Source organism: Mustela nigripes, chromosome 3 (assembly GCF_022355385.1).
Source record: "Mustela nigripes isolate SB6536 chromosome 3, MUSNIG.SB6536, whole genome shotgun sequence".
NCBI lineage: Eukaryota > Metazoa > Chordata > Mammalia > Carnivora > Mustelidae > Mustela > Mustela nigripes.
In genome coordinates this window covers 124,213,390-124,239,567 of record NC_081559.1, presented here as the reverse complement: position 1 = coordinate 124,239,567, position 26,178 = coordinate 124,213,390, and the positions used below count along the sequence as shown (strand labels likewise).

General features: G+C 37.4%; 1 protein-coding gene across 2 annotated transcripts in view; it reads left to right on the top strand.

Moving 5' to 3' along the window:
* The window catches only part of BPNT2 (3'(2'), 5'-bisphosphate nucleotidase 2), a 31,774-nt gene extending 16,653 nt beyond the window's left edge, over window positions 1-15,121 (top strand). Inside the window, exons 2-5 of one of the 2 annotated variants that reach the window (XM_059394600.1) lie at window positions 462-624; window positions 2,132-2,227; window positions 11,433-11,594; window positions 13,467-15,121. In XM_059394600.1, the coding sequence (XP_059250583.1) occupies window positions 462-624; window positions 2,132-2,227; window positions 11,433-11,594; window positions 13,467-13,738 (693 nt within the window). In that variant the 3' untranslated portion in view covers window positions 13,739-15,121. The remainder of the gene's footprint in view (window positions 1-461; window positions 625-2,131; window positions 2,228-11,432; window positions 11,595-13,466) is intronic. The other variant, XM_059394601.1, reaches the window with a different exon arrangement.
* Window positions 15,122-26,178: the final 11,057 nt, after the last annotated feature.

The window sequence follows — 26,178 nt, the reverse complement described above, 5'->3', positions numbered from 1 at the left end:
CCAAAATTAGCAAGACAGGAAACAGGAAACATCCATATATTCGTCATTTCTCTGTTTTAAGGCATATTTCTTTTAAGTCCATTGTCACTTTTCTCTTCCTTTTAGAGTTGATCGTGCTCAGTGTTCCATCACATTGTCAGTCTATTTTTACACTTTAGATCTACTGTTTTTTGTAAATATCATTAAGCTTTCTTAGTTTCTCTCTATTTCTCTATATTTGGATTCTCTATCTTAGGCAACAAACAGCTTAAATATTAGATTAGAAAGTACTTGAAGACAGGATGTTGCTGGAATTTCTTTTACATATTTCCATTTTACAGTGAAGTGCTTCAAAATAAAAATACTGTTTTACCTACTTTCGGTTTGTGTGATTTGGTCTGAAATGTTTTTCTGTCTTGTATTTTCTCAGGTGGCGTTTTTTTGTTTCTAAATTTTTCATCTGTCTTCTGGTTTTGGTGCAGATAAATACTGAGGAACATGTGGATGCAGCTGATCAGGAGGTGATCTTATGGGATCGTAAGATTCCTGAGGACATCCTGAAGGAAATAGCCACCCCTAAAGAGGTACCAGCAGAGAGTGTTACTGTCTGGATCGATCCACTTGATGCTACACAGGAATATACAGGTGACTCTACATTAAGATTGATCTCAGACTTTAGATTGCCATTATATATTGGAGAACCAGAACAAAGGCAGGTAATATATACTTGGTAGTAAATACTTTACCGATCTTACACAACTTTTCCAGTTAGATTTTAAGGATTAATGCAGTGCAGTATGAAACCTTTGGACTGGATCAGTTATTCTCAACTTTTCTCCCCTGACCACAAAACCAGTATATTGTGGCATACTCCTATTGGTGGTAGTGATTCACTGTATCACTGATCCTTCAGTGAAGGGACATTTTTAGCAGTCAGAAAAAAAATGGTTCCTGTTGGACACCTGTTTATTGAAGTGTTTTTTATTGAGTTATATATTGTATGAGTTCAGGTATTTATTTATATAGCCAAAATACAATATTTACTTGTGATTTGGGCAATTTAGGTTTTATTGTATATACATCTATCTTTGGAATTCAGAATACTAGGCACCCAGGGGTAATTAAGTAGCAAAAGAGAGAATTACTCACCTCATCTCCATTTTGTTTTCTTTCTTTCTTTTTTTTTTAATCTAGCCCTAGCTTAGATTTCCATTTCTATAACTCCTCTCATGCCTTGTTTCTCACCTAGAGATATCCAATTCCCATTTTTTCTCTGTTCTCTTGGTGTATATGGTAAAGTTAATTGCTTATCTATGTGCCCTCCTTCTAGATGGTAAGTTCTGAGTGTGGGGCCTTCTGCTTTTCATCTTTGTATTCTATTTGTTAGGCACTAAACTTGACCATAATAGACACTCAGTAGGTAGCTTTTTGGAGAACAGGAGGAAGATATATAAGGTGTCTTAATAGTAGTGATATTAGAAAATAGGTAGAAATAGGTCATGGAAATAGGTAGAAATAGGTAATGGAAATGGGGAATATTGAGGGTTTTTTTTTTTTTTTAAAGATTTTATTTATTTATTTGACACAGAGAGAGAGAGAGATCACAAGTAGGCAGAGAGGCAGACAGAGAGGGAGGGGGAAGCAGGCTCCCCACCGAGCAGAGTCTGACGCAGGGCTTGATCTCAGGACCCTGAGATCATGACCTGAGCTGAAGGCAGAGGCTTAACCCACTGAACCACTCAGGTGCCCCAAGGGGATTTTTTTTTTTTTTTTAAGATTTTATTTATTTGATAGACAGGGATCACAAGTAGGCAGAGAGGCAGGCAGAGAGAAAGAGGAGGAAGAAAGCTCCCTGCCGAGCAGAGAGCCCGATGCGGGGCTCATTCTCAGGACTCTGGGATCATCACCTGAGCCGAAGGCAGAGGCTTTATTTAACCCACTGAGCCACCCAGGCGCCCCCCGAGGGGATTTTTTTAATAAAAATGTTTCCTAAACCAAAATTGGCCTGATCATATAATAGTGATGATATTTAGTGAGTATATCCCTTGTACAGAGACTAAGTATTTGAGTTGATTTTCAAATTTAAAACTAAAAATTTGAATTATTTTAATAATTTTTGTTACTGTTCTTTTTGTTTTCTTTTTCTTCACAGAGGATCTTCGAAAGTATGTCACTACTATGGTATGTGTGGCTGTGAATGGTAAACCTGTACTAGGAGTGATACATAAACCATTTTCTGAATATACAGGTAAGAAATGCACTAAAGCTTTCGAGAGTTAATGTTTTTAAGTCATACATTTGTAATACTTAACCATCCTATCAGAATCTCAGCTGTAGCTCAGCAATTATTAAGGTCAATCCCCTACCATACCTCACCCTTTTGTTGGATACAGTGAGGATTTTGTCATTGGTAATGATAATATACAATGAAGCGGAGCTTTCTAAACTTTCTTTAGTGGATAGAAACTGACAATGAGAGATAGTCAGTGATGAGGAGTATAGTTGGACATAGACTTCCCAGCAGCTGAATTCTTTCTCTTGTGCTGTTGCAGGGGATAAGGTCCAGGGATCTTAACACATTGATTCCATGTGGGTTCTGAGATCCACCTTCAGGGACCTTAGCCAAATCTGTTGTCACATTAGAAAATAAGCTTGAGGGACACCTGAGTGGCTCAGTTGGTTAAGCAGCTGCCGTCGGCTCAGGTCATGATCCCAGCATCCTGGGATCGAGTCCCACATTGGGTTCCTTGCTCGGCAGGGAGCCTGCTCTTCTCCCTCTGCCTCTGCCTGCCATTCTGTCTGCCTGTGCTCGCTCGCTTTCCCTCTCTCTCTCTCTCTGATAAAAATCTTTAAAAAAAAAAAAGAAAATAAGTTTGATATTGTGGTGGTTAAGGGGAATGGCAATTTGGCAGCAGGCTAATCCTAGTATAGCCCTAGACACTTCTTCAGAGTTCAGTTTCAGAGTTCATTTGACCCTTGCCTACCCCACCTTCTTGATATAGTCATATTTGTTAGCTTTGTACAGATGGCAGGTGAGATCTTTGATCATCATGTTGGAGTTGGGAGTATAGAATATCATGTCAAAGAGCTTCCCCTGCAGCTCAGGATGACCTTACCCAAAGTCTTTCCAGTGCTAGTGAATACTGGCATGACATTTTGGTATCAGCACAACCATTTTGCTGTAGTTTGCCGGCTAGTTTGTAGTTTCTCTCTTAGTTTCTAATAGTTTCACAGTCTGTTGTGTTCCTTGGCTTGTGAACGCATCACTCTATTCTCTGTCTTCAGCCCCTCATGGCATTCTGCCTATGTCTCTGGGTTACTTCTTATGAAGACACCAGTCATACTGGATAAAAAACCCACCCTACTCTGCCGTGGCCTCATTTAACTGATTACATCTGCAATAACCCTGTTTGCAAATAAGGTCCGATTCTGCTATGCTGGCGATTAGGACTCAGTATATCTTTTGAGGGACAATAAACCGCTAACAGTCAGAACTTCAGAATGTGACCTTATTTGAAAGTCAGGTCTTGACAGGTGATTAAAGTAAGTTATCAGCATAAGATCATCCTGGATTAGGGTAGGTCCTTAAATCAATGAGAGTATCCTTATAAGAAACCAGCATTACTGAGACATGGGGTATAGGATAGGATGGTAGAGGCACAGATTAGAGTGATGCATATAAGCTAAGAAACACCAAAGATTGCTGGCAGCTGCTGGAAGCTAGAAGAGAGACATGGAATAAATTCCCCTTAGAGTGTCCAGAAGTAATAAACCCTACCAGTCCCAATATCTGGATTTTGGATTGCCAGTACATTTCATGAACTGTGAAATGTGTGAGCTTCCAAGACTGAGAAAGTAAGTTTCTCTTCTTCTAAGCCACCGTGTTTATGGTAGTTTGTCATGACAGCCCTAGGAAACAAATACACCCAGCATCCATACAGTTAGCTCTTTTGTTTACTCTGCCCTTCTCACTGTGCCTCACTGTGTGGCTGACACTGCGTAAAAAGGCTTGCTGTCAAGTGGACAGAAATGGAGACAAGGTCAGTTTTTGACTACTCTTCAAACTACTTGCTGTGAGGAATACTTTGTATCCCAGATTCCAGCTCCTCTGAGATTGGCTGAACATAGACCAAATCTGTTTTGTGTTAATCTGACCTTATATCTTCTTTTCATAATTCATACAGTTTTTACAGTTAACAATTTGATGAGCTATAAAGAATTTAATGTCATTATTGCAACAGTGTGCCTTAAAATTAATTATGTAATCTTTTTATGGTTTGTGGTTTGCTTTCACATGTTTCCTTTAATCCTTACTGCATAAGTGAGGCTACATGTTAGGCTGCTAATTTAGGCTGTTGTAATACAGTGCACCAGAATAAGAGAGCTTGAATAAAATAGTTGATTTCTCTCTTCTCTAATAGTCCATATGCAAACAGATTAGGCATGCAGGCTATTCTCTTTTTGTTGCTTTGCCTTGCTAAATTTTGGTGCCCCCTTCTGCTTGACTGAGGATGGCTCTCTGGTTTATCGGCATTTCACCAGTGAAGAGGATCAAAGGGGAGACGTGGACATTTTCTGCTAAGGGTTTGTCCTATAAGTTGCATGCATCATTTCAGCTCATATCCCATCAACCAAAACGTAGCTTGAACCCAGCCATAGGGGAGGTTTAGAAATGTGGTCTTTATTTTTTAATGGCCATCCAAGCATCCAGTTTAAGGGTTCTGTCACTGAGGGAGAATAGAGCAAGTGGATATTGGAGCATAACTTAATTTAGCAGTATTGCTACACTTAGTATAACACATGAGAGAAGGGTACACTTACCAATACTACCACTTACAGATGAGAAAATGAGACTTAGAAGTTTGATGCATTCCTCAAGGTCATCCAGCTAAATTAGAGGAGGAAGCAACCTTGGGAATTTTATGCAATTCAGTATATCACACCACTTTCGTAATAACTCAACAATTCCTAACATTTGTATAGTGGTTAACTATTTGCAATAAACTAAATTATCTCATTTGAACCTTATGATAACTCTGTGAGACAAAGATAAGTGTTGTTAGTTTGTTTTTTTATAGATGGGAAAAGGGGCTTAGCAAAGCTCTTATGAAAGCCACATAGTTCCTAATGTTAGAGCAAGAGCTAACCACTCCTTATTAATATCTCACATTTGTTTAGTATTTTCACAGTTTATGAAATGTATTGACATAAATTCATTTCAGCCTTAAAATCACTCTGGAAAGTATGTAAAAGAGGAATTCTAGTGACTTTCAATTAAAGAAAGAAAAACAGGCATGTAAAGTTTAAGTCTTTGAAGTCCTCTTCTTTTCCTTTCTTTTTTTTTCTCTCCTCCCTCCCTCCCTCCCTTCCTTCCTTTCTAAATTGAAGTATAGTTGACTCATTTTTTTTGATAGTGTTCCTCATTGCCTATCTATATCAGTTAGGGTTACATTTATCTGTATACAGATAAATAGGTTTTGTTTTTCTCATGTAGTAAAGATAGGCAAATGGCAGGAAGGTTCAGTTTATGATACTGTTAAGCACCTGAATCTTCTTTTTGCTTTTTCTCTTAGAAGGTAGCTTTTTGTTTGCTTGCTTACAAAGATGGGTGTTTCCAGTTTTCATGGTTTTCTTCCAGGCTGGAAGAAAGGGGAAAGAAGAGGGACAAAAGATCTATCCCAGATATTCTTTGTATTAGGAAAGAGTAACTTTAAGCCCTCTGCTCCATCTCATTAGCCAAATGTCACATGGCCCCTTTAGCTGCAAACAGCCTGCTACTCCAGAGAGAATTAGAATTGTAGTAAAGGAAATGAAGAGGAAGTTGGTACTAGATAGGTGAAGAGATTAACATTCTTTGGGTCCTGATTTCCACATCTGTTCCTTTTAGGGGTGGGAGAATAAGGATCATAAAAAATGCCCATTTAAAAAAAAATGTATTCCATAAGACTATGCATCCCCTCCCCCTAGAGTCTTAACTCCTCTAAAATAAAAAAGCCCAAAGTTTCTAACTTAGGAAAAGCTTGCGTTTCAAAATGGTTTCCTTAAGTTGTAAGAAAATGCCCTGTTCTTCTGTGATGCTGCTAAGTTGTCCAGTATGCTGGAACAAAGGCACTTGCTAGTCAGCAAACATTCCAGAAGAATCAATAAGTCCTTAATTAGGTGTGGGGTGACCTTCTGTTCCTGTATCGAAGGTGTGTTTGGCTTGTGTTCTCTTTTTGGACTGTTATTTTCAGATCCAGACTGTATATTGATACTGGCAGAGTACCAACTATCAAGTATTATATGCTAACCAGAATTTAGCTACACTTGACTATAATGGGAGCTAGATAGTATTGTTGTTGGCAGCAGGTAGAGCAAAACTGATCAAAATCCTTACCAAACTTAATTAGAAGTATTTCACTGAGTTCGAAATCCTAAGAAGCAACAGGTACTTAAATAGTATTTTAACAAAGTAATATATAAATGTTTTAGTGTAGTAGTATATGCAAGCATTGGAAATATGTAGCTAAGTTATAATGTCTGAAATATGTAGCAAAGTAACAGTCACTTTTTATTTCCCACTCAGCTTTTTTTTTAGCATATCCTCAGATAGAGTAAACCCATTGTTAGCTGCTATTTTACCTTTTCATGATTACCTTGTCATCATCATCAATCATTTATTTAATTACCTACTGAATTTTTTTAAAGTGCTTGAAATAATTTGTCCATGCATGTGTTAGGACAGAATTTATTGAAATTCTGTAACATGAAATACATTTTTAAAATATTAAATTACTAATTCTTATCTAAGATTATTCTGGTATTAGATAGGCTGTCTTTATTCTCTTACACAATACTGACCTCTAGAGATGCAGCACTGTAAATTCATTTCTTAATAAAACTGTTTTTACTGATCATTTCTAAAAAGAATTGAGGAAGGTTTTTTTTGTTGTTGTTGTTTTGCTTTCTCCTTTCTCATTTTTTAACTTCTTTGTGGATAATTTCAAACAAACATAAAATTGTACAGAATTTTCATATGCTCTTTAATCAAGATTTAACAGTTGAACATTTCTTTATATTTGCTTTTTTTTATGTACTTAAAAGAAAATTACAAGGATTGTGACATTTTATGCCTATATATGTCACTATGCATCTCTTAATATACTATTAATGTAATACTTATATTATGTACTATTATGAATTTAATAGTATAATTAACGTTTATTCCGTAATTGATCCCATATTCACATTTCCTCCAGTTGTTTCTAAAGTGGATTTTACAATTGGTTACTTCAAACCAAGATCTAGTCAAGTAACATGCATTTTTTTTTTGGTGGTTTTGTTAAGTTCTCTTAATCTAGAACAGCCTCCAGTCCTGTTCTTCCCCATGACATTGACATGTTGAGATCAAGTTAGTTGTTATATAATGTCCTGCTTTTTGGACTCTTCTGATTATTTCCTCAGAGTGTCATTTAACTTACTTACTTTTTATCTTCTTTTTCTTATAAAATGCAAATTAGATCTGAAGTCTTGATTGGATTAAGGTTGATTTTTGTCAAGAATACATTGTAGGTTTTCTTCATGTATTTCCTGCTGCATCATTTTATATGACATATCTAGTGTCATTATTAGTGATGCTGTAAGATTGACCAGATCTCTGTTATAAATTATTTTGATTCCCTTGCTATCAGCAAGTAGTCTGGAGAAATATTTTGGCACCATTTGAAATCAGGATTCTAATTCATCATTTTGCAGAATAATTTTAAGATCTATTAAAGATGTGAAATGGAATTTTCTAATTCTATTGTATTTTCTACATACATGAGCTGGAATTCTACTGAGAAATTTCTTCTATCAACTGGAGTTACTTTTTTAATCCTGAAAGGTAGTTCCTGTTAGGAAGACAAAATACACGTTTAACTTCTTTTCTTCACCAATTTCAAAGTAAGGACGTAGGGTAAAAACTACCTCCAGTGGAAACAAATGTTATTTTTTTCGATGAAGAGCAGACTTTGCCTTTATTTTTTTGATATCCTTAAGGTCTCATGGATTTTTGTATATTCACTGCTACTCAAACTACAGATACTGTTTTTTAAGTTAAATCTGTTCTTTTCCTTGCCTATTTTTACTAACTACTTTATATATGCCTTTTTGTTTAAATGCCATTATATCGTCCTTTGCCTTAGTTGTCTCCTCTGTTGGTTCTCCCCTGTGAGCAACAGTGAAATCAGTTTATTTTAGGCTCCTTGACTACCATCCCATTTTAGTAAGTCATTTCTTTTTTGATAATGTGTGTTTCTGCTGTTCATTTCTTCTGATTTAAATGGTAACCTTCGACTCTGTGAGATAACATTGACACACTTTTATTCCTATCTTTGGTTTTCTCTTAAATCCACAGTTAAATTTATTCAGTGTTGACCAACAGTGCTTTTGCTAAGAGATCTTCAGTCATCTTTTGGTTGGATAAAACTTGTCCTCTAGTAGATTACTTCAGGAGAGCTAGCTCATCCAGGTCATATTACGTGAGTTCTCACATGTGAAAAGCTTTTTCTGTAGCCTTCATTCTTGAAAAACTCTCAGCTACTTATAGACTCTTTGGTTTAGCCCTGTGTCCTTGGACTACTCTAATAAATTACCATAAACTAGAGGGCTTAAAACAGCAGAAATTTATTTTCTCACAGTTCTGAGGGCCAGAAGTCTGATAGCATGTTGTTGGCTATGTTGTGTGCCCTCTGAAAGCTCCAGGAAAGAATCTTCCCTTGCCTCTTCCAGTTTCCAGTAGCTCTAGGTGTTCATTGACATGCCTTGATTTGTACACATACCGCTCCAGTTCGTACCTCCAGTTCGCATTCTCCTGGTATATATTTCTCTGTCATCTATTTTTATAAGGACACCAATATTAGGGCCTGCTCTAATCCAATATGACCTCAACTTGAATTACATCTGCAAAGACCCTATATCCAAATGAGGTCATATTCTGAAGGTTCCCGTCGACCAGAATTTTGTAGGACACTGTATCACTCAACTATACACTCTTTTTTTTCTTGGGTAGAAACTGTTGGACTGATACGGTATCTGTGTGGGTGCATGTTGAAGCTTATTGGCAGAAAAGCTGATAATCTGATTTTCTTTCCTTTGTCAGTAAGTAGCTCAGTATTTTTGCCTGGAACCCCAAAGAGCTTTATCTTAAAAGACAAATAATAGAACTGTGATACATCTCAGATTCAGAGTTGGGATTCAGGGCAGATATCTACACAGTATGTCTCCCAGTGTGACTGTCTCCCAGTCGTCTTTTATTTCAGGAACATTTTTTTGAATCAAAGTTTTAAAGATTAGTTCTATTTCATTATTTTTGTTTTTATTTCTTACAGAGTCCTGATACATGTATATTGATTCTTCTCTAACTGACTTCTGTATCTATTAACCTTCTCTCTGGTCCCCTTTATCTGTTTGCTTGTTTCACTTAATTTTTTGCTTTTCTCATTGCTTGCTGTGCTTTTGAACCAATCTGTTGCCTTTCTGTGTATCCTGTGATCGAGTGCTAAATCTTAAGTGATTTTGTCTTTTTGTTGTTGTTTGCAGTTTCTTTCCTATAATGTGAGTTCCCATTTCATATCTTCTATCTTTCTTGAGTTATTTTTTGTTCCATAGTGTTTTTTTTGTTGTTGCTTATTTATTTTTAATCGTCTTCGGATGTTGTGTTAGTTTTACTCTGCTTTAGAGAAATTTTCAAGTAGCCTGAAATATTTTAACCTTCATTCATTGTGTTTTCTTCTTAGACTTCTCAGTGGACATTGCAGTTGTACATATTTCTTATATTTGGGCCGGCCACCAGCAGTAGATGGGAAGGTGGCAGAAAAGGAGTTTGGGTTGTTCTCAGTTCAGGAAATTTCTTTTCTGTTAGAGCGAGGAAGGCATTATCTTTATTATCAGGCATCTTTTTTTGTTTTCACTTTTTTTCTGTTTTTTTTGGATCTTGTCTTGTTTTAGTAAAGTCCTTATCTTCAACCCGTTCTTTTTCTTCTGCTTGCTGTCTTCCAATTGTCTCATGGGGACACTTTCTGAAAGATGTTGTATGTCATCTGGTCTGTTTTGAGAACTTCACTTTGGCTCTGTGTCTTCTCCAGGCCTCCTCTTATAACTGTTCTGTTGCCATATCTCGGGCCTACTTTCAGTAGTTCTCATTTTAGATGGGACCTTTTTCTTCTGGGGAGAAATCCTGGCTGTTCTCTGAGTCCTAAAACCACTGAGAGGCTTCCACCAACTCTTGACATTTCTGTGAAGCTCCTGCCATATTCCCCACACTGGGTTCAGCTCTGGCACTCATTCTACTGATCTTCGGTATTTACTTCCCTCTTTTTCATAAATTTGTGTTCATGACTATTCTTCATCTCCTTCTTATTCTTTAGCTATTGATTAAGGGTGTTATTATTTGCTCTTCTTGTTGCAGTGTATGGTTTTCAGAAAGAAGTGTGAGAGGAGTCCAAAAGACTGCCATCATCCTTGGGCAGCTCAGAAACCCAGACTCTCTGTTCGTTTTCCTTGCTTTCTCCTGCAGCCGGGAGTAAGTGGTAATGCAGCTGCTTTCACTGCTAGCCGTGGTGGACTGTGCTTTACCCCATAGTGAGTGACTGCTAGAACAGCAGTCTGATTGGGATGATTCTGAGTAAGTTTATTTTCTTGTATAGCTTGGTATAGTTAGTGAAGAAAAATATTTCAGGCCATTTCTAAGGTCTCCTCACCTTCTTAGAAATTTCTGTTTTATTTTGAAATCTAGAGCATTTTCTTTTTATATTCTCGTGATAAAGCAGATGTGTAAATCTAACTCACCTCTCTGTTTTGTTTATCATTAAAACCATAAATATATCAGAAGTAGATAGGAAGAGAAAATAAGAGGAGGGGAAATAGTAAGGAGGAGAAAATAGGAGGAGGAAAAAAATTAGGAAAAAAAAAACCAGGAAAAAAAAACAGGTTTTTACCTGTTTTAAATTTTGAATTATTCAGGGTAACTAGTTGTCTTTATGTCCTAGGTTGTCATAGTTGAGTTCCCCAGGAACCAGACTTTTGGAATAGAGATTAGCATGCAGGATATTCAGGAAAGACTACCTTGAGATCAAAGTTGTGTAAGGTAGGGAAGGAAGCCATTTTAGGTACAGAGAGATAATTGATGCAGTATTATTTAGCACCTCACTGGGAGGTGTAGCCTGGGAGTTCTTAAGCCAAGTTTTTAGTAGTTATTATCTGAGGTTGGGCAGGATTACATGGCCTTTTTAGCTTTGTCTTAATATTTACCTATCTTAATGTATAAAAATGTTAAATATTACTCGTTCTCAGAAAAAAAGTATTTCTGTTTTTGGGGAGAACATACAAGTAATTCTGGGGAAAAGGTTATTTTGTTGGTCAATTCTTGACACTTCGAGTTCCTGTTTCAAAAAGTTTCAGTGCTATTAATGAATATTATATTTCCTTTTCAGCTTGGGCAATGGTAGACGGTGGGTCCAATGTGAAAGCCCGCACTTCCTACAATGAGAAGACCCCAAGGATCGTAGTGTCACGCTCACATTCAGGAATGGTCAAACAGGTTGCTCTTCAGACTTTTGGAAACCAGACTACCATTATCCCAGCTGGTGGTGCTGGTATGTTGCAACTCCCCTGTAGTGCTAGGGACAGTGTTAAGGCTTATGTTGGGAGAAAGATTTCGTATTCCTGTGCTTGGGAAAAAAGTGAGAATGGAGAATGTACTTTGCAGACAGGCATGGTCTCCTGCTTAGTTATCTCTAGGGTGAGATTTCAGTCATACGTGCCTTCTTGTTAGAAAGGACCTCACAGTCGCGCCTGGGTGGCTCGTTAGGATGAGCGTCCATACTGATTTCCCTGCTTGGCGAGGGGGCCTGCTGCTCCCTCTTCCTCTGTCTGCTGCTCCCCCTGCTTGTGCATGTGCGCTCTCTCTCTCTCTCACTGTGAAATAGATAAATAAAATCTTTAAAAAAAAAGGAAAGAAAAGAATGAAACCACCTCACAGTAGGGCCAATAGTCTCACTACAGTGACTGCTATTCCTCAAATACTACAAAAGCATCTTCATGTCAGTGATGTATCAGCAACAATGGTTTTATATATGATGTAATTTCAAAGTAATTGTGCTGTTAGGCTAACTATAGGACTGTCAGGAAGAGAAGGGAAGATCAAGCACAGTCCAATGCTCTCTGTGGCCCCAAGATGCCAGGGATCCTCATAAGTATTACTAGGATGATTAAACCCTGGGCACTTGTAACACCTTTGAACTCCTCAGCTTGTATGTCCGGCATGAGCCAGAGTCTGGGGGCCACTCTGCTTACTGGTATGTTCTGCTCTGTTTTATTACCTGCTGCTGATCAGGGGTCAGCTTACTTTTTCTGAAAGACCGGAGAGTAAATATTTCAGGCTTTATGAGCCACGTGTAGACTCTCTTGCCTACTGTTCTTGGATTTTTGTTTTGTCAGCATCCTTTAAAAATATGAAAACCATTCATAGCTTGAAGGTTGTACAGAAATAGTGCATGGCCTGGATTTGGCTCGCAGGCCATTTGCCTGCCCTTGTTTTGAGTGCTGTTTAATATGACAGAAGTGTTTTAATTCAAATAAATAAGAAATTATAGTCAGAAATGTGTGTTTGAAAACCTTTTCAGTATAGTAATAAAGGGAAGAATAATGCTTATTAACTTTTAAGCCTAATAGTTTTAATTTAGTGATTACATATATGTACCTTACTTAGTATGACTTTATTATTTCCCTGTAAGCCCTCTGTTAATGTTGGTTAGGAAGGGTAATGTTCAGAATACCCAGTATGAATGGGATAAACCAGATTCAAGACCTGGTTTCTTCTCTTTGTTTAATTATTTTTAAAAAATTCTGCCTCATCAAAAAAAAAAAAAAATTCTGCTTCATTACAAAAAAGACTTAAGATTGTGTTATTTTGTCTTCTTTCAAATCCAGTGTTCCTAGAAATTCAGATGAAATCCATGGATATTTAGCTTTAGTATAGTATTCCACATTCACAAAGTAGATTTAAATTTAAAAGATTATAGATGTGTATTTGGTTACACTTGAGAATAGCTTTACATTATATATTTTTTGCTCATTTGGATTTAATGTCTACACTGTTTACTTTCTTGAGAAAAGAACAAAACTATTTTTTTAAGATTTTATTTATTTATTTGACAGACAGAAATCACAAGGCAGAGAGAGAGAGGAGGAAGCAGGCTCCTCGCTGAGCAGAGAGCCCAATGCAGGGCTCGATCCTAGGACCCTGGGATCATGACCTGAGCCGAAGGCAGAGGCTTTAACCTCCTGAGCCACCCAGGTGCCCCAGAACAAAACTATTTTTAAATAATTTTAGATTTCACAGTTGTAGAGATAGTATAGAGAACTCCTGCCTGTTGTGTGCTGTTATTTTTCACAATTACTCTTAAAAAGTAAGCTACTTTTTAAATCTTTTGAGTTGTAATCTAAATTCTTTGTTTACCTTTTAGGTTATAAAGTTTTAGCACTCTTGGATGTGCCTGATAAAAGTCAAGAAAAAGCTGATTTATATATCCATGTGACATATATCAAAAAATGGGATATATGTGCTGGCAATGCCATCTTAAAAGCCCTTGGGGGGCATATGACTACCCTGAGTGGTGAAGAAATCAGTTACACTGGTTCCGACGGCATTGAAGGAGGGCTTCTTGCTAGCATCAGAATGAACCACCAAGCTCTGGTCAGAAAACTCCCAGATCTAGAGAAGACAGGACATAAATAAGCAAAGGCAATCACAGATCACAGCTCTTCCTCAGTTGAACAGTCAACCTGAAGCGTCTGGGGGCTTCAAATGCATCGGTGGAGACTCTGCATGGTTAAGGCCATCCTGAACTTTTTAAGTATTTATGAAGCATCAGAGACTTACTTTCCCTGTAATAGGATGCAAGATCAGGGAAAGTGGGTTGCTTCCTGTCTCAAGTATTGTCTTTATTTTTGAGACTATTTTCGTATGGTTGTCCTACACAAAGCACCCACACACACACATGCATACACACACACACACACATTTGTGAATTGAAATCTATAGCTGAGTCTACATTGTTATGAGTCACCATGTTCACACAACATCATGAATCTTCACTATTTGTTAGTATTTTCATACAGAATTGGGCTGAAGAAAGGATTGATTTTGTGTAGATTTAATACTACTTTACAGTTGTATCTCATTGAAAATAAAGTAATTGGGGGTTTTTACCCCTAATTCAGATGGAAAGCACAAGAAGCCACACATTCATTAATATGCAACAAATGCTCTATCTGTTGTTACTGAATATTTCTTATGGATTAAAAAAGAAAAAACTTAAATTGTTTTTTTTTTTCTTTGAAATTTTAATAATAAGTTCACCAGCTAGTTGAGAATATAGCTATATGATGATTGCGTTGTAATTGTAGTTTCTGTGTGTGTATTTTTGTTTTGCTTTTTGTTTTGGTACAGAAAAGTGTATTTGTACCCATCGGTCCAACATTCCTGCCATCTTACTCTTGATTTTTGTTTGCTCTGTGGACATTGCATGGTCCCATCCTTTCCCTCCTAACCAACATTTAGTCTTCAACACGTAAGGTTTGGATTAAGGTTTCAGGGTTAGCACTAGGATTTTGGTACATGTTCTCCTTAGGGATAAATTATGCACTATAAGAATATAAATTATTGTTAGTTGAGTCATTTGATATTACACAAATTGAGCTAGCTTTCGTTATTTTCAAAAGTTTTAGTACTTTTTAAAAACTTTGCCAGGTTTGTATGTAGAGGTTCTATCCTTACCAAGAATGATTTATGGTTGCTTTCACCATTAATAAATGGATCTGATCTAATCTCAAAGTAGTAATTTTTAAGATGTTTTAATGTTTCTGTTCAGATTAAAATAACAAAGGTTAATGTTACTTTTTGATTAATTTCTCTTTTAATTCAGTAGGCAGAATCTGACTGGAAGAAAGGTGGCATATTCACTGTGTCACTGTAATTAGATCCTTGTTTTGTGAATTTCATTGGGATGTTGGATTTCTGTTAGTATGTTATCTGGAAACTTCGTGTAAACAGTACCGTTATTTCATGTGACTTTGATGTCCTTGTATTTTATAATATACTGATTAGAGGGGAAGGGGATTGCTCATTGTTTTCTTCTTCCTTTTCTTTAAAACAACTTTCCATTTCTTTTCCTATCTTAGAGGTAAAATTGACCAAAGAATGGACATCCTCTTCTGGTGGAATGTGCATACAATTTTAGGCCTGAGTTTTATATAGTCTCCAGAGTCCTTTCATTCCTCCTTAGGGAACTGAATTTAGTACAAAGCACATGTTTCCACCCAGTCTCTAGCAACTGGTCACAGACCTGAAAGTGTAGTGGGCCTCAATAGGTAGGATTTGGTTCAGTGAAAATTCATACAAAGTTTTGGTAGTTGGAACACTCGATATTTAAACAGGACTTAGGGGAGTCAGAATAGAATATGGGAGACCTCATCTTTTTACTTTTCAATTAAACAATATTTTTTTTCCTCAGGAGAGATGGCAGAGGCATATACTCTTTCCAGAGTCCATGGTATAAGCATTTATTTTAATTGTAATGTATCAGAAATGGGGCAAGAAGACTGGCATATTAAGAAATGGCATTTAATTGGAGTTTTTTTTTAATATTACATGGAAACTTTGTAATTTAATGGAAATGAAACTAGATCATATTACCAAGCATGATCGCTTTCGTTTTATTTTTAATTCCATTAATCTGCATGTAGATAATGACTTTGCGAAGGGCTTGTGTTGTGTACAAAAATTAAGATATTGGCTGACAGATTAATGCATTATTTTTATAATTTGTTGGGTATAGTCTAGTTACTAATGGTTTTTACGTGGTTTTGTAGAAAATTCATTTTTAATTTTTTTTCTAAAAGATAATGTACATTATAGAACTAATATAAGTAAAAAGAACAGTATTTATATTTATTAATGTGAGACATTTCCATGCCAGAACATACCAGTAAAACACCATGAATAAGTGAGGCATGTACTATCTCTCAGAATTACATAAATTACTTCTAAAATGTAGCAAAATAACTAGAGTTGAACTTTTAGTGAGCCTCACCTCCCCAACTCCTGGTCTTCCCTTTCCTTTATCTTTGCCCTCATTTAGAGCACAATGTTCCCTTAAACTTGAGTTTTACACATCACATTTAGTAAAAGTAGTGGCATCAGTAGCTTCAGTATATATTAGCTGTCCCTTTGCTCTGGCCTTCGTCTCTACCTCATTCCCTGGTTCTACAGCCTGTTGATGTTCTTCTATATCTGCCCCTCTTTCTGGACCAGTATTCTCCCTCAAAACTTAACCCCTGAGTTCTCTCCTAGACCCACTTCTTTCAAGATTGACTGCTGAAATATTATGGTAGAACTGAGTTAAGTTCTTAGGGAGATGAAGCTGGGCAAGAATTCTGGTTGACCGTCACTCCTCAAAGATGTTCTCAAAAGATAAAGGAAAATCACCTTCAAAACCACAATCGAGTCTAATCCAGTGCTTCTGTCTTTACAAAGCATTTCTCCAGATCCTTTCTTCACAGAATGAAAATGCAGAAGATACAAGAATTAGGTATATAAGCCTGCTAATGAAAACCTCCTTTTTCTGTTGGCTTTCATACTTGTGTCCCTATTTCAGTTGAGATTACAAAGGGCCTACAAGGTGGGTCATATTTGGTATTCAATTGTCCTCTTTAATTGTATTTTTTCTGGATTTTATTATTTTTCTGGATTTTAAATCAGCATTCAGATGAATAGTTTATGGCTATATGATGAATCTAATAAGTGTTTAGTTCATGAATCTAACAATTGTGCAAATTCTGTTCGCTTGGTGCTCCCCTTGAATAATGGGCAGATTGGGTTGGAGGAAGTAGGGTAAGTAGATAAGAAGAGGGTGGGAAGGAAGAAAGCTCCAGGGAAGGGTAGGAGAGGGAGAATGCAGAGCAAAAAAAGCCTCCCTCTCTGCCTTGAGCCCTGGGATCAGGAACTCTGCCCTTGTCTCAGATGTTAAAAAATTGGATCTCACTTGGGCTTTGAAGGTGACAACTATCTATGATAGCAACGCAAAAGTAAAGAAAGCTGGGGTGGCACCACCCCCAGTTCCTCAAGAGAATATCCAGCTTGCCTCTCCTTTGATAACACCTTAAAAATGGCCTCATGGAGACAATCTTTGGCAGGTTAAAAATAGAATCTACTTGGGTTATTCTAGCTTCAGCTATTTATCTTGGCTATGTGTTGACTGGTCCTGCACAGAAACTGATTTTTCATTTTTGATCTTGGTTGAATCTGAGCTATATTATTTGCAGTATATGCCTATAAAAAAGTCTGTCTTGTAACTGTTATATAAAATAAACCTAGTCTATGGTTTCATTTTTATTCTAAAAAAAGTTGTGCCTTAACAATAGGGCATTGTATGTTAATAAGGGAAAATAAAATCTTTTTTTAATAGATGGGGAAAATAAGAACTTTTTGCCATTAAAATTTAAGTTCTTGTAACATTTTTAATATTAGAGTTGGGGGAAATTCATTAAAGTTAAATACAATTGATATAAACTTATTTTTGCATAACCTAGCATTTACAACTAAAGTACATTTTTATAAGAACTGGCATCTTGATGTATATAGGTCTGAAATGATACTTCATCCTTTGGTTTTTAATTTGAATTACTACAAGACCAGGATAAGGTATATTTAAAAATTTTTTTCTTTTAAATTTTTAGTGTACTATTATATTTGTTCTACTAGTCCTCTGAGTTGCTTTGGTTTTAAAAAAAATAGCTATTCATGATACCATATCAATAATTTATTAATGCTAAAAGATACTATGTGTTATGTGACTTAACAAACCAGAACAGTTCCTGGATTGAGGGGGGGAGGGGTTTGATTAGCAGTTACTAAGAGGGCAAGAAGAATTGAACTTTGTATTTCAAAAGGTTTTGGTTTTATGAGGTGCTGTTTATGTAAGATACATATATATGATTTATTTTTAATCAAAGCCTGGCAGGTATTAGCATTCCAGTTTACTATTGGTTTCTGTTTAAAAGTTATTTTTAAAATTGGATAGTGAATTAATTCTGTGGGAAAATGAGATTTATAAAAGAAGTAGTTTTTTTTTTTTTTAAGGTAAAATAATATAAGCCAAACTTGTAGAAGTTAAGGCTGATGAATAATATTAAAGCAACATTACATATTGTGTTTGTAAGTGTTCTCTAAAGTATTATAATTAAGGTTAATTTGTATAAATTACAAAAGCAGAAACTGTGATGTTTGATTAGTAGTATGTTCTGTTAAAATTCCTCTTGAGGTATGTTCTACACATAGTTATTCAGGAAAGACTTGATCATCTTGTATTTTTTTAAATAGGAAATACAGCATGCCAAGTCATCATTAGATCAGTTAGCCTAGAAAGACTTAATCTCTCTCCACAAATTATCTCTTCTAAACTGTCTTCATCGTTTATGCTGAGTTGAAGAGGTAACATTTAAGGACTTTAATTCATGTTTAAAAATACGGACTTTCAATTTCCATGTAGCATTACATCCTCCACTGGCAGGAGCCAAAGCTAGTCTTATAGTCTAACAAGAGAGAACTTGTTCTGCCATGATAAACTGTGGTGCTCCCAATGGATTCCCCCCCCCACCCCATTTAATGATGTTACTTAAGCTTCTGGATGTATATATACGCATGGGGTTGAGTTTACACATAATGGTGTTTCCTGCTCATATCCCTGCCTCTTCAGACTTTGTTTTTTTAATAGACCTCACTTCTGTAGATCTTTTTTCTTATAATGGGCTAACATTGATGAGAGGAATTAAAAATAAATACCTTTGAGTACTCCTGCCCTAGTCACACATTTAAAGCTATGGAGGAGCTAGTCCCATTTCCTGGTGCCAAGCCATGCTTGGGCACCATACTTCTCTTGGCATGCTGTATCCTGCCTCACGCACAGCACCAAATTAAGGGGGTCCTGACTTTAATCTCTACTGAGAAGTTAACTCTTCTCCGTGTTTTTAGAGCAGTTATTTTGTACCTCACCTATAGCACTCATTTTTATATGTGCTGTTGTAAATTTCTTAAGGACAGGGATTGTGTCTTGGTGATTTTTGTATTTCCACATCAACCCCAGCAGCTAGCCCAGTGTCTTGAATAAATTAGGTGCTTAATGTGTGTTGAACTAAATTGAATAAAGAAGTACTACTAGAATAAGCATTTTTCATGCTTTGATTGGGTAAACTGATTGTTTTGTTGACTCTGTCAATATTTATGATTATCACCTCATGCACACTAAATTATTTTTTAAAGTTTTGCTTTCTTTAGATACTACCCATGGACATTTATTTAGCTCTAGAAAATGTGATTGCTTCCAATGAAATGACTGTCCCAAACTCTCTGCTCCTGGATATACTTTGCCAAACTGAAATTTGAATATTCTGAATAAATTGGTCATGTCTGAAAGAAATGGTGTGCTGCATCTGCCTTTCCCACCTCTTCTTTTTTTAAAACTAGGGTGACATACATGCATATATGTGTTTACCATTTTAACCATTTGTAAGTGCACAATTCAGTGGCATTAAATACATTCACAATGTTGGACAACCATCACCACCATGCTTTTGAAGAACCTGTTCATCATCATAAACACAAACTCGACCCATTGAGTCCCTCCCCATTCCCCCTTCACCTCAGCCCCTGGAGCTACTCTTTTCTATGAATGCATCAGCTTTTGAACTAATTTTCTGAGATTCTCTCACCATGTATAGGAAAGCCATCTCTTTGAGAAGGGGTGTACAAGATAAATGTAGTCGTAGCAAAATTACATCTTGCATTCTTAGATTTGTTTAAGATAGAGGGAGTTTAGAAAAAGCAAAAGAAGCTAAGGACAAATATATAGAAAGGTAGTAATAGAAACAGTGTGATTAGAACGATCTCCAAGGTGCTTGTTTTCCTCAAGTCTTACAGATAATAAAAAGATGTCATCAGCCCCATATTATAAATTCGGTTATTTCATATCTTTGACTTCTGCATCAGCAGATGTATATATTTGTTAATATAAATAATAGAGAATTCTATTCTACATCCTAATAAAAAATTAGGATATAGACCATTATTTTAAAAATTGTTTATAAAATCTGAGTATTTTGAAAGCACAAAAACTTTCATCTGAAGTATAGTTGACACAATATTATGTTAGTTTCAGGTGTACAATGCTGATTTACAATTCTATACATTGTGTTATGCTCTCCAGAAGGGTAGCTATCGTCTACTGTCATTATGTGCTAGTATCACACCAGTGATTGCATTGTCTATGCTGTATCTTTTATCCTGGTGACTTGTTCATCCCATAACTGGAAACCTGTGCCTTCAACTCATCTTCCCTATTTTGCCCATTCTCCCACGCCCTTCCCTCTGGTAATTACCAGTTTGTCTTCTATATTTATGGGATGAGTCTGTTTCTGTTTTTTGTTTGTTTTTTTTTTTTTTTCATTTGTTTTTTAGATCCCACATATAAGTAAAATCATATGGTATTTGTCTTTTGCTGTCTGACTTACTTCTGTTAGCATAATATAGTCTAGGTCCATTCATGTTGTCACAAATGGCAAGATAACAATCTTCTTTTTTTCTTTTAAGGCTGAGTAATTTTCCGTGGTATACATACCACATCTTTCTCCCTTCATCTATCAATGGACACTTGGTTTGCTTCCATATCTTGGTTATTGTAAAAAATCCTGCAATAAACAAAGGGCTTCAAATATCTTTTTTGAATTAGCATGTGCTTTTTCTTTGGGTAAATACAAAGTAGTGGACTTACTGGCTTATGTATATTTCTAATTTAAAAAATTTTTTTAAAGATTTTTTATCACACATGAGAGCACAGAAGGAGAGTGAGAGGGAGAAGCAGACCTCCCACTAAGTGGAGAGCCCTATGTAGGACACGATCCCAGAACCCTGAGAGCATGACCTGAGCCAAAGGCAGACACTTAACCCACTGAGCCATCCAGGTACGCTTGCAGTATTTCAATTTTTAAATTTCTGAGGAATCTTCACACCTTTTCCCACAATTGTTGAACCAATTTACATTTCCACCAACAGTGCATAAGGGTTCCTCTTTCTCCATATTCTTATTAACAGCTGTTGCTTCTTTTCCTTTTGATATTAGCCATTCTGACAGGTATAAAGTGATAATCTCATTGTTTTGATTTGCATTTCCTTGATCATGAGTGATGTTGAGCAGCTTTGCATGTGTCTGTTGGCCACCTGTATGTCTTCTTTGTAATGTTTTTTCAGTTCCTCTGCCCATTTTTTTTTTAAAGAAACACTGGATCCTTTTTTTAAATTTTAAATTCTGGCATAGTTAACATACAGTGTTATATTAGTTTCAGGTGTACAATATAGGGATTCAACACTTTCATTCACCACCCAATGTTCATCACGTGTGCACTCCTTAATCCCCATCACCTATTTTACCCATCTACCACCCACCTCCCCTCTGGTAAACATCTGTTCTCTATAGTTAAGTGTCTGTTTCTTGGCTGGTGTCTTTTCTTTGTTCATTTGTCTTTTCTTAAATTCCACATATGAGTGAAATTACATAGTATTTGTCTTTCTCTGACTAACTTATTTTGCTTAGCATTATACTCTCTAGCTCCATGTCATTGCAGATGGCAAGACTTCATTCCTTTTATAGCTGAATAATATTCCATTTAAAATATATACCACTTCTTGGGGTGCCTGGGTGGCTCAGTGAATTAAGCCGCTGCCTTCGGCTTGGGTCATGATCTCAGTGTCCTGGGATAGAGCCCCGCATCGGGCTCTTTGCTCAGTGGGGAGCCTGCTTCTCTCTCTCTCTGCCTGACTCTCTGCCTACTTGTGATCTCTCTGTCAAATAAATAAATAAAATCTTAAAATATATATATATATATATATATAATATATAATATATAACACTTCTTTATTCATTCATCTATTGATGAACACTTGGGCTGCTTCCATAATTTGGGTATTATAAATAATGCTGCTATAAACATAGTAGTGCATATATCCCTTTGAACTAATGTTTTTTTGTGTTTTGGGGGTAAAAACCCAATTGTGTAATTATTGGATCTTAGGGTAGTTCTATTTTTAACTTTTTGAGGAAGTTCCATACTGTTTTCCATAATGGCTACTCCAGTTTTTATTCCCAGTAACAGTGCTAAAAGAGTTCCTTTTTCTCCACATCCTTGTCAATAGTTGTTTCTTGGGTCTTTTAATTTTGCTGTTCTGACAGGTGTGAGGTGATATCTCATTGTCATTTTGATTTGCATTTCCCTGATGAGAAATGACGCTGAGCATCTTTTCATATGTCTGTTGGCCAACTGGATGTCCTCTTCGGAGAAATATCTGTTCATGTCTTCTGCCCATTTTTAATCATATTATTTGGGGTTTTGGTTTTTTTTTTTTTTTTTTGGCATTGAGTTGTGTAATGTCATTATATATTTTGGACATTAACGTCTTACTGGATATGCCATTTGCAAATGTCTTCCTCCATTCAGCAGGTTGCCTTTTGTTTTGTTTCTTTCTTTCTTTGTGCAGAACTTTTTAGTTTGATGAAGTCTGAATAGTTTATTTGGCTTTTGTTTCCCTTGCCTGAGGCGGCATATGTAGAAAAATGTTATTAAAGCCAAAGTCTGAGAGATTACTGTCTATGTTTTCTTCTAGGAATTGCATGGTTTCAGGTCTCACATTTAGGTCTTTTGTCCATTCTGAGTTTGTTTTTGTGTATGGTGTAAGAAAGTAGTCCATTTTCATTCTTTTGCATGTGGCTGTTTAGTTTACCCAGCACCTTTCATTGAAGAGACTGTTTTTTTCCCCATTGTGTATATATTATTGTCTCCTTTGTTGTAGATTAATTGACCATATGGTGTGGATTTCTTTCTGGGCTCTCTATTCTGTTGCATTGACCTATGGGCCTGTTTTTGTGCCCCCACCATACTGTTTTGGTTACTATAGCTTTGTAGTATATCTTGAAATTGAGATTAGCACAGAAACATTTTTAAATGTCTCAGCTCTTTAACAATTTCAAGGATTATTTTCTTCCACCCTTTTAACTCTTTTTTTTTTTTAAATGATTTTATTTATTTATTTGACAGAGAGAGATCACAAGTAGACAGAGAGGCAGGCAGAGAGAGGAAGAGAGAGAGAGGCAAGCAGGCTCCCTGCTGAGCAGAGAGCCCGATGCGGGACTCGATCCCAGGACGCTGAGATCATGACCTGAGCTGAAGGCAGCGGCTTAACCCACTGAGCCACCCAGGCGCCCCCCCTTTTAACTCTTTAAGGTGGCTTTTTTTTTTCTTTTTTTTTTTAAAGATTTTATTTATTTAAGAGAGATGGGGGTAGAGGAAGAGGGAGAAGCAGATTCCCTGCTGAGCAGGGCTCTATCACCAGACCCCAGGATTATGACCTAAGCCAAAGGCAGACACTTAACTGACGGAGCCACCCAGGTGCCCCTTTGGGAGGCTCTTACCAGGAATATCATTTTAGAGTTTCCAAAGTACTTCAACCCAGGTTCAAGTTTTCCCAGAAGAGGGATGACCCTGAGAGTGCCAAGTACCACCTGATATTTCAGAGATTATATACTTTTTTTTAATTTTTTTCAATTTCTGAGAATTTTAACTTATCTTGTTCAGTTTGAAACTCAGACCATGGAGGGGAAAAAAAAAAAGAAACAAGCAAACAAAAGATTCAGAGTGAATTCACTGATGAAGTCAGCACCTCACATGGTCTCCATTTACTCTCTAGAACTTCTATCCCTTCCTCCCAGCCAGTGCTGTTTACCAGCCAGTCGTGCTTTGGGGATTAACATGAGAACATGAGGAAACAAAGGAGTCCATATTGTTGGACAGAGAGCAGAGTAGTTTCTTTCCCAAACAAGATTTCTGATCATGAAACAAGATTTCCACAGCTCTGGTGGGAGTTCCTCCCAGATAAGTACTGGGTCAGATCTTATTTCACAGTAGGAATGCAAACAGCCATTTGTGAAAGTTTTTCTTTCTGTTTTCAGTGAATTTAGTTCTCTAGCTGGATTAAGATCTTTGGTTACATCAAATCTCCAGTTGGCAGAAGACCAGGCCTAATTTTTCAAAGAGAACATTGTCATGGAAAATATTTTTAAAAGTGGATGTAATTTTTGCCTAAAGCAGCTGTTACTAGGTAAGCAGCAGCGTGTCATGGGGCGGGAGGAAAACAATCTTGCTCCAATACACTTTTTATTCTTTGGAGAAGGGATAAAACATTCCTCGGTGTGTCAAACGGTTGTTTTGGACTGCAAGCCAAAGGTCCTGGAAACCTCAGTGGATTAAATATCTCAACAAAAGGAAACATTTAAAATTGTAAAGTATGTCAGACAACAAAATGATACTGCACTAACAGTAAGAGCTGAATTTCCAGTAGTGGTAGGTCACCCGCAGCCCTGGACGCCTAGAAACTGACAGGGCAGATCCGTAGATCTGTGAAACTTGTGGCCCATAGACAGTCGGGTTATCAAGCAGTGTGAGAGACAAGTGTTGGGAACCTCCAGCAGGGAGAGCATTGAGTAGGCAAGTCACTGCCAGGACTCTGGTGCAGCAGCACCTGCATTTGAACACCCTTTTGTGTCTCTTCAGTCATAAGGGTCCTGAGCAAGGTGCTCAGACATCAAGGGGCTTAGCAGCTGTACCACCCACAGGGGTGCTGTGAGATGAAATGAAGTAAAATACGGAACAATCGGTGAACAGTTATACAAGGCCTGAAGGATGCACACTGCCCCCTTCCGCACACCAAGCAATACCACCCCCTCACGCCCCCCACCCCCCAGGTTTTTTTTGATTGTCCGATCTGAAGCCTTCTGCTCCAGGCTGTATTCATTTGGCACGACTCTCTTGCTCTCTAGAAACAAAACTTAACTCAAATTAACCGAAGCAGAAAATGATTTATTGGGGTGCCTGGGTGGCTCAGTTGCTCGAGTGTCTGTTTTTCGCTCAGGTCATACCACGGTCCTGGGCTCCCACTCCACATCAGGCTCCCTGCTCAGAAGGGAGCCTGCTTCTCCCTTTCCCTCTGCCTGCTGCTCCCCGGCTTGTGCTCTCCCTCTCTGTCAAATAAATAAATTTGTCCTACAGACTGTCTTGCTCCACAAAATGGGGAACATGGCTGTCAGCGAGCCCCAATCCATGTTATTCCAGCAGTCCCCGCATGCATGCAATCATCTTCTGTACTAACTCCACAGGAAAGTCTTGGAAAGGATGGTGGTGGGTTTGGTTGGGACACATACCCTTGCCCGTCCTAAACTCTCTGTCCAAGACACAAGCCAAGGTCTGTTAAAAAAAAAAAAAAAAAAAAAAAAAAGGAAAAAAGCCTAATAGAGGAAACAGTAGCAACCAAAATCTAATCAAGGATTTATCTGTGAGGAGGAGATGAAGGAACTCCACTCATCCTCAGCCAGCACCCATCTGTGAAGAGCAGCTGACAAGTGTTGTCAGATTTCTCACTTGTTCCCTCCTGATCGGAGGCCCAGGTCTCAATGATACCCCAGCTCTGCAGCAGGAGGCTGTATCCTCCAATGCCTAAAGCCTAAAGGCCAATTTCTTGACCCCTCTTGTGTGAGGTATTGGGCTGGGGAGAGGCAGAAGATATACAGATTGGCCTGAACCCTTGTGTTTATGATCAGAATTTATTTCTCTCTCAGGATCTCTGATCCTTCTTCTGTAAATTTCCACGAGTCGAGGCAAAAAGTCTGGTGACTTGGTCAAAAAGTCTTGGTCTGAGTGACTGTGCCCTCTGCTGGCATGTAGAAACCCATGTGAAGATCAGCGGACAAGGCAGAAGGCAAATAGGAAACAGCGAACACAGCAGGTTTGAGTGTGTTGAATTCTGGGTTCCTGGAGGCCAGAGTCCCCATCTTTCTTGCTTATCCCTCGTGTTGACATGAAGGGTTGGCCTCATTCTGGAAAGAGGAGAATGTGAGGTTCTAAGTCCTTTGTGGGTTTTCAATATGGTGGACGAACTCCCGTCATCCTCTTTCCCAGTGGGTGGGTCTTGGTTGTTCCAGTCGTGCCAGTGGTCCTCACCCATTAAAATCCATGCGAATCATCTGGGAATCTCGCTGAAGTGCAGACTCTGGGTTGGTGGGGTCTGGTGTGGGTGGA